The 16,650-nt window shown below is 32.1% G+C and overlaps 1 protein-coding gene across 1 annotated transcript; it reads right to left on the minus strand.

The window, feature by feature from the left end:
- Positions 1-1,011, minus strand: LOC129918038 (uncharacterized). The gene is made up of 2 exons (XM_055998346.1): positions 1,000-1,011; positions 1-906 (listed from the first exon to the last, which is right to left on the minus strand). Exons 1-2 carry the CDS (start codon positions 1,009-1,011, stop codon positions 1-3), a joined length of 918 nt encoding a protein of 305 aa, XP_055854321.1.
- Positions 1,012-16,650: the final 15,639 nt, after the last annotated feature.

Consider the following 16,650-nt stretch of genomic DNA (forward strand, 5'->3'; position numbering starts at 1 on the left):
TTAGTGCTGAGCAGTAGGTTGTTGTTGTTGTTGTTTTTGAGGTGCTGTTGCCTCCACAGTTTTATTCAATCTACTTTCCTTATTGTCAATAGAACTTCTTTCGGCTGCTTTACCAGCAGCGGCAGCAGCTCCATAGGCCTCAACAACATCGCTATCATCATCAGACTGAGGTATGTCTTGGAAATCTTCAATATCAGGTTGAAAAGCTTCTTCTTCCGCTACTGCCCCACCTGAGGATGGTTGGTCTTGTGAGGGTATAATTTCAGCATCATCGAAATTCGGCTCCTCTTCAACCGGGTTCATTGGCAATGGCTGATATTGAGGTGTTATTGCCCCAGGGAAAGGGTAGGGCGTCTGAAACACTGGCAGGTACTGTTGATGATGATATGGTGCCTGAGGATACTGAACTGCTGTTGTACCAACAAAAGAACCAACTTTCGCCAAAGGTTCTCGTTGCACAACAGCATTGAAACCATTCACATCGTCCGATGTGTACGTCACAGTGCGTTTATATCCATCGGCATCAATTAGACTGTAGGATCCTTGCACAATTCCTCCCTCACGGGATTCAATCTGGCTCTTGATATCGCCTGTCAAAGAGTCATGAACCCCATATGAGAAATCATATTTAGCTGGAATTGCTTCTGCTGCTGCTGCAACTGGAACTTCAACTGCTACATCAGAATTTGAATTGTATTTAAGTTGGCGCTCTTCCGGAATGGATGCAACAATTGGAGCTATTTGTGGTGCCGCATAATGATGATAGGTGGCGGTAGAAGCGACCGTGGGTGGTTGTACATAGCCAACAAGATGTTGACGGTACAACGACGGACTGTAATTATTATTGTAGTAGTTGAATTGTGATTGTGCTGTGGTCCATGTAATCAAGCAAAAAATTCCTAGAACCTAGAAGAGTTTAAACAAAGAGGTTATTTATCCTTATGGCTTTAAGTGGTCGAGTTTTTAGTTTTGTGTGACTGTGTGACATGTGGCCCCCACCTTAATTGCCATGTCTGCTGTGTTGCGATGTTGCTCTCTGAATGAGTTCACTCTAAGGAAACCGTTGTCAAGTGATGTTTCACTTTAGTGGCGTGTTGGATTTTATACCCCCAAACGGTTTTTAAAAACCAACCACACACAATGTGGCATCAGACACATTTCACATTTTCCTCCCACCTACATTCTTATAGAAGCATTATAGCAGTGAGGGCGAGTTGGGGCGGTATAAGTATTTTGTTTTTTTTTTTTTCATTCGTTTCTTTTTTTTGTTGTTCTTTTTTTTGTTGGTAGTTGGCACCTCTATTGTTTCCTTCTAAGCTAAACTTTGTCAGTATCTGACATTGTGGTCGCTATTGTTTTCTTCCGTCAAGTTCAACGGTTGCCAGTAGTTGTAGTAGTTGTCACCAACTTAATCCAATCTTCTATGGTAAAATGTGAACAACACAAGGTTTGCCCATAAAATCTTCGAGTCATTAGATTTGTACTTTTTTTTTGTGTGTGTTATTTTGTGTGAGCTGCTGGTATTGGCAATGGGTGACCAGTGGTGGATTTGAGGCATTTCACTATAGTCAGTAAATCAATGCTTACTGAGTAACTTCTTCCATACAAAATGGAAATGTCAAAATGACGTTTTCGAAATGTCAAAGTGACGTTTAACCAGTTTTGGCATTCGTATTTTTTGAGCCAAAATTAGTTTATACTTTAGATTTTAGATTGTTTGTAATAATCTGAAAACCTATAACAAAGATACATATTTCATAACTGAACGAAACGTTGATTTCTTATCTGTCAAATACAACATCCATATTTACCATTAAATTTAAGTGAAAAAAGGAAAGTTTCACTTTCTTTTCAAGACGTTCACCGCTAGATTAACAATCAAACTCAAAATTACAAGACAGTGCTCCAAAAATAGCAAATAAATAAATTTCGTTCAGTTTTGATATTATAACGAAGGTGGATTTCCTTTAGGAGCTTACATTCCATCTTACATGCAAAACCAATTAGCGTGATTTGATTGTAAACGTCATTTTCATAAACAAATATTGTGCTTGGGGAAACAGTAAAAACTTAACGAATCGTTCACTTTATCAAGCAAGAAAACGGAGTTCAGAAAAGACACTCCGACCGATAAAAACGGGGTTGCACTCACACTTTCAACTTTTTGTGTATGAACACAAAGTCGAAGGAGAAATCGTGGTGTTCTAATACATATAAAAACGGCTCCGCGTCCGCGGTGATTATAATTTCCATACTAATTTGAGCCGCCTTCGGACCCGTTTCTGAGCCGAAGTCGGACTCAGCTTCGCCTAAGGCGGAGCGGATTCGGACCGAGGTCGGACTTGTTTGCTTGAAGGGATGTTACTTTTTTCTGTCGAAAATACTTCTGTTTGCTTTTGGCTGTTAAAATTCTTTGAAGTGTCAAAATCAAACTGTCATTGTTCCGAAAACTTAACGAATAACAAAAATCTTCTTCTATTTGTCTGTCATTTCTGATGGTTCGTCATAGTTTATCCCTACACGTGATCAATTTACTTTACCTTGTTGTGTCAAAATCCAACCCTGGTTCAACAAAAAAAGGAGGTAATCGCACTCGGAACCAGATTTAAACTTGTGTGTACTCGTAATATCGTATGCTATGCGGATGATGATGATGATGGTGATGAGGTGGTTCATGGTGCCATGGTATATAGTTTAGAATAAGTTTTGAATTTCAAATGAAATACTTTTCGCGGTAATCGGATATCGCTTATTGTCATTCGTTGACAATAATTGCGTAAGTTCGTGTACGCATGAAAAATAGATATCTATAATCGTGAGCTTCGAACTGGTTCAAGTTCATTTAGTTATGGTTTATTAAAAAAAATCGGTTAAAAAGAGTGACAACCGAATAATGAGAAAGAGGAAAAAAAACCGTAATAAATAGGAAGCTAATTTGCTGTGATGTTCAATGAGCTTATAGGAGTTTAGTTAATTTAATTAAAATTGATTTTTGGTATTTTCCAGGGACGGAGTTGAATGTTGTTAATGACTTCAATGTATTTTCGATACACGAGAGAGTCGTGATGACCTCTAGGTGAGAATAATAAGAATACGTTTAAGTTTGTAAGTACAATAGGGTATCGTTAAAGGTTACTGTTATTCTTTTTTTTTTGTTGATAAGTTAGTTTTACACCTAAAGCCTGGTACGCTGCTCGCGCTAAATTTTAGCTCCCATACAAATTATCGAAAATTTTTAGCCGAGATAAAATGGATCCCATACAAGTTATCGATAACTTGTATGGGAATTTTATCTCAGCTAAAATTTAGCGCGAGCAGCGTACCAGGCTTAAATGAAAAGAGTTAGTAATGGGACCTGGATTATTTGACATACAATGATGACAACAAAATATTGAAGTTTCCGATGACACATTTTATGTCATCAAAAATTACGTTTCAATGGTAGAAAATGTAAACAAAAATGAGTGTCACGATTCTCGCTGTAGATCTGTGTTCAGTCGAATTGTACAAGAAGCTATAGGTTGATTATCAGTTGGTTTAATTTTTTCAAGTCAGTTAAAATGCCCTACTTACTAACAATTTTGCTTCTGTAAAACATAACAGGTGCTTCTGAAGCTCCTGTAAGGGTTTAAAGAAGCAAAATTGTTTGTGGGGTGCTTGTGGGTGTTATGAACTTGTGGGTGTTATGAAGCCTTCTTTAATTGATTGAGGTAATGTTAAAAACAGGGTTTTGTGTTTGACAAGTATGTGTTCATCTGTTCCATCATAGCTTCTTAACTACTTATCACAATTTTACAAAAGAGATATCGTTTGAAGCGTCTTGTTTGTCCATTTATTATAGACTTAATAATATTACAGCTAGGTAATTGAATAAAACGCTTTTAAGAGGTTAAAATTATGCATTTTTTTTCCTGGGTTTCCGTGTTCAGCTATCGCTCTAAATAGCTTGGTAAGGACAGAGGCGGCGGAAGGGGTGTGCGGAGTGTGCCCCCGCACACGGCCCCGCTCTTAGAGGGGCCCCGCGGTCGCTAAATGAAAATGTCTCAGATATAATAAAATCCGAAAAACCATGTCTCTTCTCTTTATTCAAAACAATCAAATAATTGAAATTGGCTTGTTTCCACTCGATTTCCATAATTCCATCGAGATGAGTCGAAGCATACATTGGCCACTTTTTGCAAAAAAAAGGAAAGAAAAAATAAATTAAACAATTTAAGATTATTGTTTTTTTTTTTTTCTCAATTGAAGCAGATAATTAGTTTGCCCAGCAACTTGGATTATATAAAATTTTGCTTTTAAAATTCCCAATTAAATTTAAAATACAAAATCTCAGTGATAAAAACTGTTTTTTTTTTCTATTTTTCTATTGTATAAAATAAGTTTTTGTAAAGGTTAAGAATGGGTAAACTTTACTTCCCTTCAAAAAATTCTTTGCTCGCTTACGCTCGCAATTTATATAAACTGGTTTTTTACACTTTCTAGAAATTTGAACACTTTGTTACTTAGGACTTAAGAACATTTCTGTTTTCCGCCGCCAATTTAATGATTAAAAAGGACCATTTTCGCTGTTCGAAATTCCGTATTCGAACACATTTTGCGGATTCATTGATGTTTCAAAATACGGACGGATTTACAATCCACCAAACTTTAAAAACCCGTTTTAAATCAAAAATTTTGCTCATACAAACATGCGAATAATTTATCAGTTATTTCGTAAAAAAAAATTAAATGATTGATAAGTATCTAACAGAGAAAAGCAAACATCAACAAAAACAATTCCAATTTTTTATATATCTTCCTGTATTTAGCAGGGGGAGCCCCTTGGTTTTTTCCGGTCTCTTCTTCTTCAACTCAAAAGCAAAATTGAATCACCAATTAAAAGAAGCAATAAGTCCTCAATATTCCTAAAATTACATTTTGATGTAAATCTTGTCTCTATACAAAAGAAAGAAAAAAAAAACGATTTTCTAATAGAAATCTATGGAGTTTGGTATTAACAGCATAAGTTCATTTTTTTCGAAAATCTATTTTCGTTTGGTCTTAACTGCATAACTCTAAGTAAACTAGTTCCAAAGATATTCAATGGCCCTAACCACACTTAACTTATTTTTTCTAAAATTATATTTTATCATAATGGCATAACTCCAACTTGTGCTGTTTTGACCAATCAAAAATGTTTATACTTTTAAATAAGTGTTTGGTCAAAACAGCACAACTAAGTTCCTTCGTTCGAAAAATTAAAATTCTTTAAAAAAAATATATAGGACACAACTCGAAATAATCTTATTCTTGAACGAAAAATAGTTTGGTCAAAACAACATATCTTACTAAAAAACATATAAATACACTTAAAAAATATTTATTCTTACTTTATTTGTGTGAAACCACAACAAAAACATTACTGTTAAAAAAAGAGCCAAGTTCTCCTATGTTGAAGTTATGCTAGCACAAAAAGTACTGAAATGTAAAAGTGTACCAAGTTCTAAAGCTTGGCTTTAAATTTGTATAAATAAAATGTTGATTGTTCTCTTGACAATTTTTCTTTAAATTACCGATTTTTAAAGCTATTTGAAAAATTGCCAAGTAAAAAATCAACATTTTATGTATACAAATTTAAAGCCAAGCTTTAGAACTTGGTACACTTTTACATTTCAGTACTTTTTGTGCTAGCATAACTTCAACATAGGAGAACTTGGCTCTTTTTTTAACAGTAATGTTTTTGTTGTGATTTCACTTCTTTTTGCAAGGTATTGCTCAGAGAAAATGGGCGGTTACCACGACCCTTGTCTAAAATTGTCAAATTTTAAATTTTTTCTTTTGTATAAACTCTCAGGTCTACCATTCTACCAAATTTTAATGTTATACGAAAGTTAGAAATGCTCTATAATATTTGATGAAAATTCACCGGAAATAGGCAAATGCCACACCCCCTGGCTGAAATTCTCAAATTTTAAATTTTTTAATTTGAATAAACAACCAGCTCTAACATTCTACCAAATTTCAAGGTTCTACGATAATCAGAAGTGCTCTATAATATTTTATGAAAATTGATCTATCCACATTTATCTATCGACATTTATCTATCCACATATATCTATCCACATTTATCTATCCACATTTATCTATCCACATTTAACTATCGACATTTATCTATCGACATTTATCTATCCACATATATCTATCCACATTTATCTATCCACATTTATCTATCGACATTTATCTGTCGACATTTATCTATCGACATTTATCTATCCACATTTATCTGTCGACATTTATCTATCGACATTTATCTATCGACATTTATCTATCCACATTTATCAATCGACATTTATCTATCGACATTTATCTATCCACATTTATCTGTCGACATTTATCTATCGACATTTATCTATCCACATTTATCTATCGACATTTATCTATCGACATTTATCTATCGACATTTATCTATCCACATTTATCTATCCACATTTATCTATCGACATTTATCTGTCGACATTTATCTATCGACATTTATCTATCGACATTTATCTATCGACATTTATCTATCCACATTTAACTATCGACATTTATCTATCGACATTTATCTATCCACATATATCTATCCACATTTATCTATCCACATTTATCTATCGACATTTATCTGTCGACATTTATCTATCGACATTTATCTATCGACATTTATCTGTCCACATATATCTATCCACATTTATCTATCGACATTTATCTGTCGACATTTATCTATCGACATTTATCTATCGACATTTATCTGTCCACATTTATCTATCGACATTTATCTGTCCACATTTATCTATCGACATTTATCTATCGACATTTATCTATCCACATTTATCTATCCACATTTATCTATCGACATTTATCTATCGACATTTATCTATCGACATTTATCTGTCCACATTTATCTATCGACATTTATCTATCGACATTTATCTATCCACATTTATCTATCCACATATATCTATCCACATTTATCTATCCACATTTATCTATCCACATATATCTATCCACATTTATCTATCGACATTTATCTGTCCAGATTTATCTATCGACATTTATCTATCGACATTTATCTATCCACATTTATCTATCCACATATATCTATCCACATTTATCTATCCACATTTATCAATCGACATTTATCTGTCCACATTTATCTATCGACATTTATCTATCGACATTTATCTATCCACATTTATCTATCCACATTTATCTATCCACATTTATCTATCGACATTTATCTGTCCACATTTATCTATCGACATTTATCTATCGACATTTATCTATCCACATTTATCTATCCACATATATCTATCCACATTTATCTATCCACATTTATCAATCGACATTTATCTATCCACATTTATCTATCCACATATATCTATCCACATTTATCTATCGACATTTATCTGTCCAGATTTATCTATCGACATTTATCTATCCACATTTATCTATCGACATTTATCTATCGACATTTATCTATCGACATTTATCAATCGACATTTATCTATCCACATTTATCTATCCACATTTATCTATCCACATTTATCTATCCACATTTATCTATCCACATTTATCTATCGACATTTATCTATCCACATTTATCTATCGACATTTATCTATCGACATTTATCTGTCCACATTTATCTATCGACATTTATCTATCGACATTTATCTATCGACATTTATCTGTCGACATTTATCTATCCACATTTATCTATCCACATATATCAATCCACATTTATCTATCTACATTTATCAATCGACATTTATCTATCCACATTTATCTATCCACATATATCTATCCACATTTATCTATCGACATTTATCTGTCCAGATTTATCTATCGACATTTATCTATCCACATTTATCTATCGACATTTATCTATCGACATTTATCTATCCACATTTATCTATCGTATTTATCTGTCGACATTTATCTATCGACATTTATCTATCCACATTTATCTACCGACATTTATCTATCGACATTTATCTATCGACATTTATCTATCCACATTTATCTATCAACATTTATCTGTCGACATTTATCTATAGACATTTATCTATCGACATTTATCTGTCGACATTTATCTGTCGACATTTATCTATCGACATTTATCTATCCACATTTATCTATCGACATTTATCTATCCACATTTATCTATCGACATTTATCTATCGACATTTATCTGTCCACATTTATCTATCGACATTTATCTATCGACATTTATCTATCGACATTTATCTGTCGACATTTATCTATCGACATTTATCTATCGACATTTATCTATCGACATTTATCTATCCACATTTATCTATCGACATTTATCTATCGACATTTATCTGTCCACATTTATCTATCGACATTTATCTATCGACATTTATCTATCGACGTTTATCTATCGACATTTATCTGTCGACATTTATCTATCCACATTTATCTATCCACATATATCTATCCACATTTATCTATCCACATTTATCTATCCACATATATCTATCCACATTTATCTATCGACATTTATCTGTCCAGATTTATCTATCGACATTTATCTATCCACATTTATCTATCGACATTTATCTATCGACATTTATCTATCCACATTTATCTATCGACATTTATCTGTCGACATTTATCTATCGACATTTATCTATCCACATTTATCTATCGACATTTATCTATCGACATTTATCTATCGACATTTATCTATCGACATTTATCTATCCACATTTATCTATCAACATTTATCTGTCGACATTTATCTATCGACATTTATCTATCGACATTTATCTGTCGACATTTATCTGTCGACATTTATCTATCCACATTTATCTATCCACATTTATCTATCGACATTTATCTATCCACATTTATCTATCGACATTTATCTATCGACATTTATCTATCCACATTTATCTATCAACATTTATCTGTCGACATTTATCTATCGACATTTATCTATCGACATTTATCTGTCGACATTTATCTATCCACATTTATCTATCCACATTTATCTATCCACATTTATCTATCGACATTTATCTATCCACATTTATCTATCGACATTTATCTATCGACATTTATCTGTCCACATTTATCTATCGACATTTATCTATCTACATTTATCTATCGACATTTATCTATCGACATTTATCTATCCACATTTATCTATCCACATATATCTATCCACATTTATCTATCCACATTTATCAATCGACATTTATCTATCCACATTTATCTATCCACATATATCTATCCACATTTATCTATCGACATTTATCTGTCCAGATTTATCTATCGACATTTATCTATCGACATTTATCTGTCCACATTTATCTATCGACATTTATCTATCGACATTTATCTATCCACATTTATCTATCCACATTTATCTATATACATTTATCTATCGACATTTATCTATCGACATTTATCTGTCCACATTCATCTATCGACATTTATCTATCCATATTTATTTATCGACATTTATCTATCCACATTTATCTATCAACATTTATCTATCGACATTTATCTGTCCACATTTATCTATCGACATTTATCTATCGACATTTATCTGTCCACATTCATCTACCGACATTTATCTATCGACATTTATCTATCGACATTTATCTATCCACATTTATCTATCAACATTTATCTATCGACATTTATCTGTCCACATATATCTATCCACATTTATCTATCGACATTTATCTGTCGACATTTATCTATCGACATTTATCTATCGACATTTATCTATCCACATTTATCTATCCACATTTATCTATCCACATTTATCTATCGACATTTATCTGTCCACATTTATCTATCGACATTTATCTATCGACATTTATCTATCGACATTTATCTATCGACATTTATCTATCCACATTTATCTATCCACATTTATCTATCGACATTTATCTGTCCACATTTATCTATCGACATTTATCTGTCCACATTTATCTATCGACATTTATCTATCGACATTTATCTATCCACATTTATCTATCCACATATATCTATCCACATTATCTATCGACATTTATCTGTCCACATTTATTTATCGACATTTATCTATCGACATTTATCTATCGACATTTATCTATCCACATTTATCTATCGACATTTATCTATCCACATTTATCTATCGACATTTCGCGACCTTAGAACAACAGGGTTCTAAGTACACCTAAGTGTGTTTTGAGAAAAACGCTTCTGAATATTCAAACACCTTTATACCGTCACTGTGTATGAAAAGTTAGATTTTTTGTTTACAATTCGATGAGTTTATAGAAAATCTTCATGATTTTAACTTAAAAAACTAATAAAAACGCATTTTTAACCCTTAAATTTGACTTTAAAAAACCGTATAGGACTTTGTTGCTCAACGATGAGACAGTTAAATTTAGAACAATAAGGTTCTATGTACAGTTTTTGTTCATGTGACCTTAGTTGTTAGATATTGAAGACTTGGAATGCGTTGAAAAAAAAAAGATTTAAATAATTTATTTCTTTTTGTTTAAGAGTGGTGGATTACGGCAATTATTTATAGTTCTGAAAATAAATTCTATTTCAAAATAATAAACAAAGTCTAGTTGCTCAGCATTCAATTTTTTCGTCTAAACATGTAACAAAGTTCTAACTGCAACGTTGTTTGAAGTTAGAACCCTATTGCTCTCAAATCAAATCGAAAAAGAGGCAGATAGAACTCTGTATCTCTGGATATTTTGTGAAACAAAGTTCTAAGTGGAAGTTAGAACCTTATTGTTTAAATCTCAAATAAAAATTGTGCAGATAGAACTCTGTAGCCCAGCTTATCTTCGAAACGGAAAGAGATAGAGCAAAATAGATAGCGGGAATCGAAAGAGCACCACGATTTTACCTAGATTTGATATATAACTCATTTTTTTCAAAATTGTCGGTTAGAACCTTGTTGTTCTGAGGTCGCGATTTATCTATCGACATTTATCTATCGACATTTAACTGTCCACATTTATCTGTCCACATTTATCTATCGACATTTATCTATCGACATTTATCTATCCACATTTATCTATCCACATATATCTATCCACATTTATCTATCGACATTTATCTGTCGACATTTATCTGTCGACATTTATCTATCCACATTTATCTATCCACATTTATCTATCGACATTTATCTATCCACATTTATCTATCGACATTTATCTATCGACATTTATCTATCCACATTTATCTATCAACATTTATCTGTCGACATTTATCTATCGACATTTATCTATCGACATTTATCTGTCCACATTTATCTATCGACATTTATCTATCCACATTTATCTATCCACATTTATCTATCCACATTTATCTATCGACATTTATCTATCCACATTTATCTATCGACATTTATCTATCGATATTTATCTGTCCACATTTATCTATCGACATTTATCTATCTACATTTATCTATCGACATTTATCTGTCGACATTTATCTATCCACATTTATCTATCCACATATATCTATCCACATTTATCTATCCACATTTATCAATCGACATTTATCTATCCACATTTATCTATCCACATATATCTATCCACATTTATCTATCCACATTTATCTATCCACATATATCTATCCACATTTATCAATCGACATTTATCTATCTACATTTATCTATCGACATTTATCTGTCGACATTTATCTATCGACATTTATCTATCGACATTTATCTATCGACATTTATCTGTCGACATTTATCTATCCACATTTATCAATCCACATTTATCTATCCACATTTATCAATCGACATTTATCTATCTACATTTATCTATCGACATTTATCTGTCGACATTTATCTATCGACATTTATCTGTCGACATTTATCTATCGACATTTATCTATCCACATATATCTATCCACATTTATCTATCCACATTTATCTATCCACATATATCTATCCACATTTATCAATCGACATTTATCTATCTACATTTATCAATCGACATTTATCTATCTACATTTATCTATCTACATTTATCTATCGACATTTATCTATCGACATTTATCTGTCCACATTTATCTGTCCACATTTATCTGTCCACATTTATCTGTCCACATTTATCTATCGACATTTATCTATCGACATTTATCTATCGACATTTATCTATCCACATTTATCTATCCACATATATCTATCCACATTTATCTATCGACATTTATCTGTCGACATTTATCTATCGACATTTATCTATCGACATTTATCTGTCCACATTTATCTATCGACATTTATCTATCGACATTTATCTATCCACATTTATTTATCAACATTTATCTATCGACATTTATCTATCGACATTTATCTATCGACATTTATCTATCCACATTTATCTATCGACATTTATCTATCCACATTTATCTATCGACATTTATCTATCGACATTTATCTATCGACATTTATCTGTCCACATTTATCTATCGACATTTATCTATCGACATTTATCTATCGACATTTATCTATCGACATTTATCTATCGACATTTATCTATCCACATTTATCTATCCACATATATCTATCCACATTTATCTATCGACATTTATCTGTCGACATTTATCTATCGACATTTATCTATCGACAGAGGAAATGGGCGGATGCCACGCCCCCTGAATTGAAAATCTCAAGTTTTCGATTTTTTCCTTTGTATACACCACAAGTCCTATCACCGTGTAAAATTTCAAGTTTCTACGATATCGGGAAGTTCTCCATAGTTTTGATGATCTGTCAGTGAATCAGTGAGTCAGTGAGTCAGTTACGGTTTTTGCGATTTTTAAATCCCTATATCTCAGAAACTACTCATCGTAGGAGGCTGAAATTTTGCGAGGTGTTTGGTTTTGACCAGCTCAACAAATGTAGCGAGTTTGAAATTTCTAGCATCTTTGGTGTGGAAGTTAGAGGGGGGTCGAAAATGGCCTGAGTGGTTTCCTGTAGGGTGTAGTTCCAAAGTTTCTAGAGAACTTGGCTGGGCACTACCGTGCCCCTTGATAATTTCAAAAATAATTGCATCCCAATATACTTGCATTAAATAAAATTGGATTTGGGGGCATTTCTCAAACTTTAAAATGCATTTATCTCAAAACGACGATTTTGGACTTATGTTGTTATTACCAAACTCCATAGAAATCATATACATATAAAAGTGATTTAAAAAAAAAAAAACAATAGTTTAAAGAAAGAAACAAATCCCGGCCTTATTTCCTTCTTCCTACTGATAAATTTTAATTTTTTTATTTTAATATAGCAATGGCACTCAGCTATATTACAGGTTGTTTGAAAAGTGTAAATTTTCAAATTTTAAGACTAACGTGAGACTAGCCTAACCGCATTCTTAGAACCATCAAATAAAGAAGTTGTGCAGTTATTTGCGTTTTGCTAACAATAAGATGAGATGGATTTATTCCCCTTTTCCAATTGGTAATTCAATTGATATTTTTATATTCTAAAAAAGAAACTGACGAAAACAAGAATTTCTACATTAAAATAAATAGCTATATTATATTGTACCAATTTTAGAAAAGTACAATTTAATCAAAAAAGCAATCAAGAGTTAGTTTTTATTTTGATGAAGAAAGTTTGATTTTTATTTGAATTGTCAAATTTTAGAAAATTTCGCATTTAATTTCTGCAAAATTTCATATCAATTTTACTTAAAATAGTTTTTTTCCGAAAAATGTTTATAGCGATTTCTAACGATTTTGATTTTTTCTAAAAACGCGCCCTAATAAAAGAAATCAAATTGCTGAAATTCATTCTAGATGCTGTTTTTTTGTTTGATTTGAAGAACAAATTATTATTTTTTTTGATATGTACCTACGTTTTAGAACATTTAACAAAAAATCTTATTTATATAAAAAGTTTTAAAAATTAAAGCAATCTGAAACTTAAGAAAAAGTTCGTGAGATCGAGTCGTGCATTTTGTTTTTCATCTACAGCCCTGTTCCATTGGAAGTGGTAGTCTTCTAATAGTAGATATTTTGGTTAATCTAGTACTATCATATACTGTCTTGGAAATCGCTAGTAATATAAACTACTAGTAGTACTTTGTCACCTCCCAAAGGAACAGGGCTTACATTGAAATGAAACGTTTTGTCTTAAGCTTGTTATTAGAATTTTGAACTTGATACTTGATACTTTTTTTCAAAATAATAGTCCAAATTCATTTTCTCAGGGGCCCCGAAAATTTACTCTAGCACACGCCTCATTTTGGTCTAGCGCCGCCGCCTCTGATAAGAGGAGGAGGATGATGTATTTTTACTTGAAATTCGTATTTTCCAGGATTTTTCTCACCACCATGCCACCCTGAGGTATAACTCTATTGTTACACATTCATTTAAGCGTGCTCTGAAGTTAAAAAAGAGTCATGCTTCAGATATTTTGAAAGTTCAAGACGCAACAGATGAACATTTTAAACGTCTAAAAGTACCCCGAATATCTTTATAGCTCACTTTGATAATATTCCAAGTCATCATATTTATACTATTTCAAGTGTAGCCAATAAAAACCAGCATTGACAATTTATTATTTGATTTGTGAACTTCCTTTCCATATTCGGTATGCATATCAAAAAAGATTCCCCCCAACAAACAAAACTACATAATCAGTAGCATCCTAAAGCGTTTTAAGAGTATATAGCAACACACAGACAGAGGACACATCATCCATCACTCAATATCGAATTAACTCCATAAATGTCAATCATAATTATTGTATATCTCTAAAGCATTAGCCAAAGCCCTCTATAACTTATCCATTGAAACCAACCATATCAACAATATATATCTATTGAATGTAATTTTTCCTCCAGCGACAGATTTATTCTATAAACTTATCCCCTGGCATCTATGAATGAAGAGAAGCTAAAATATTCTAGTAATCATCATGAAACTCACAAAGGATCCAACTAAAATGTATTACAGGATCAGCTTTAGCAGCCTATATAGAAAGGACCTTTCCGTATAGAAAGAGAGTGTTAAGAACTTATACAATGTAGATGATTAAATCAAAGAGATGTATTCCCATGAAATTAGTTATGTTAAGAGTTGACTTCTATCACATGACATTGAATGAATGAGTGACATTCAACATTATTCTATCCCTGCGTTCTAATAAATAAACTTCAGTTAGAGAGGAGATAGAGTATAAATACGTAATCAATTTGAATCGCACCTAGGAACATCATAAAATTTTGTGTTGGAATGTTGACACAAAGTGTCTATACAGACACAACACAATGCCCTTAAGAGAGATTCGTGGGAAATTAGCCTCTCTGTATATTAGCCTTTTGGTGAATCAAAAGCGCTAAGGGGGCCTTTTTGGCCGAGGAGGACTCGACTCGAGTCAATAAAGTTATTTGAGTGATAGTTCATGGTTAATTTAATAATTGATGGCCGCAAGCAAAATGGGGAGTTGGTTAATAAATAATAAGATTGACGTCAAGTTTTTAAGACTGTTGCTGCTGAAGGTTTTTGTTAATGGCTGTGATGGTATTGATGCCTGTTGTACTTCTTTGTTAGTGAAAAAGTTTTCTTTACCCCCTTTCTTGTATATTGAGAGTATTTTGACTGGGAAAGTTCAAGTTTATGTTTCTCTAAGGAAGTTAATTGCAAGTTTAGAAGTCAATCTTTTGTTGTACAGAGTTTTTGTCACTTAAAGCTAAAACTTGCAAAAAACTTGAAACTCTGTGAAACCAACTACAGTACAGGTTACTACTATCCGCTCTATTAAATTGCTTCATAATTATTGAGTTTATTCACTCTCACTTACGAACCATTTTTTTTTTTCTTTTCGTTCTTCAGATCTTTAAATAACAATTGGGTAAAATAAATAATAAGCAAATACATATAAATGGGAAGTAATCATGATTAATGATAAATTTAATTGATTTCTTTTTTGGGAATCACTTTTTTGGGTCCGATAAACCACTTTTTCAAGGTTAAGTATCGGTATCTTTAATATTTAGATTAAAATTGTCATTTTTTTTTGCACATATTGTTTTCTTGTTAAAGACTGGTTCCGATAAGAGTCAGAAAAAATTGTCAATTGACAAAAAAAAGAAGGTGTGTTTCTTGTTTATATTTATATATCTTTGCAGACAAGACACTCACTACAATTTTAACTTCTTACTCTAGAACACGTTTGATAGAAAATAAAAGCTGACTCTCATAAAACTTTGCAAAAAGGATCAAGAGTCAGTATATTTTTGGTTTTAACTTCGTTCAAAAAGCTTCGTTAAAAAGCTTCGTTTTTAAAAGGAACTAAGAATCTTAACAGTCTTCAAAATAATCTTGAGTGAAAGGGTGTTTTTTTTTTTAAGGAAAAGATGAAATTCAGAATAAGTACCAAAATAAACGGTGTCAATAATAATTTCCCAATGAAAAGTGGCATAAATATGTCATTGACGAGAAAAACTAAGAATCAAAGCTGGCTGTTAAAATATTTTAGATGAAAGGGTGTTTTTTTACCGACTTCCAAAAAGGAGGAGGTATTCAATTCGTCTGTATTTTTGTTTTTACCTCATAACTTTGGACTGAGTGAACCAATTTTGATAATTCTTTTTGTATTGGAAAGTTGGTTTCGTTTCGTTCATTTCTGG

This window comes from Episyrphus balteatus, chromosome 4 (genome assembly GCF_945859705.1).
Source record: "Episyrphus balteatus chromosome 4, idEpiBalt1.1, whole genome shotgun sequence".
Lineage (NCBI taxonomy): Eukaryota > Metazoa > Arthropoda > Insecta > Diptera > Syrphidae > Episyrphus > Episyrphus balteatus.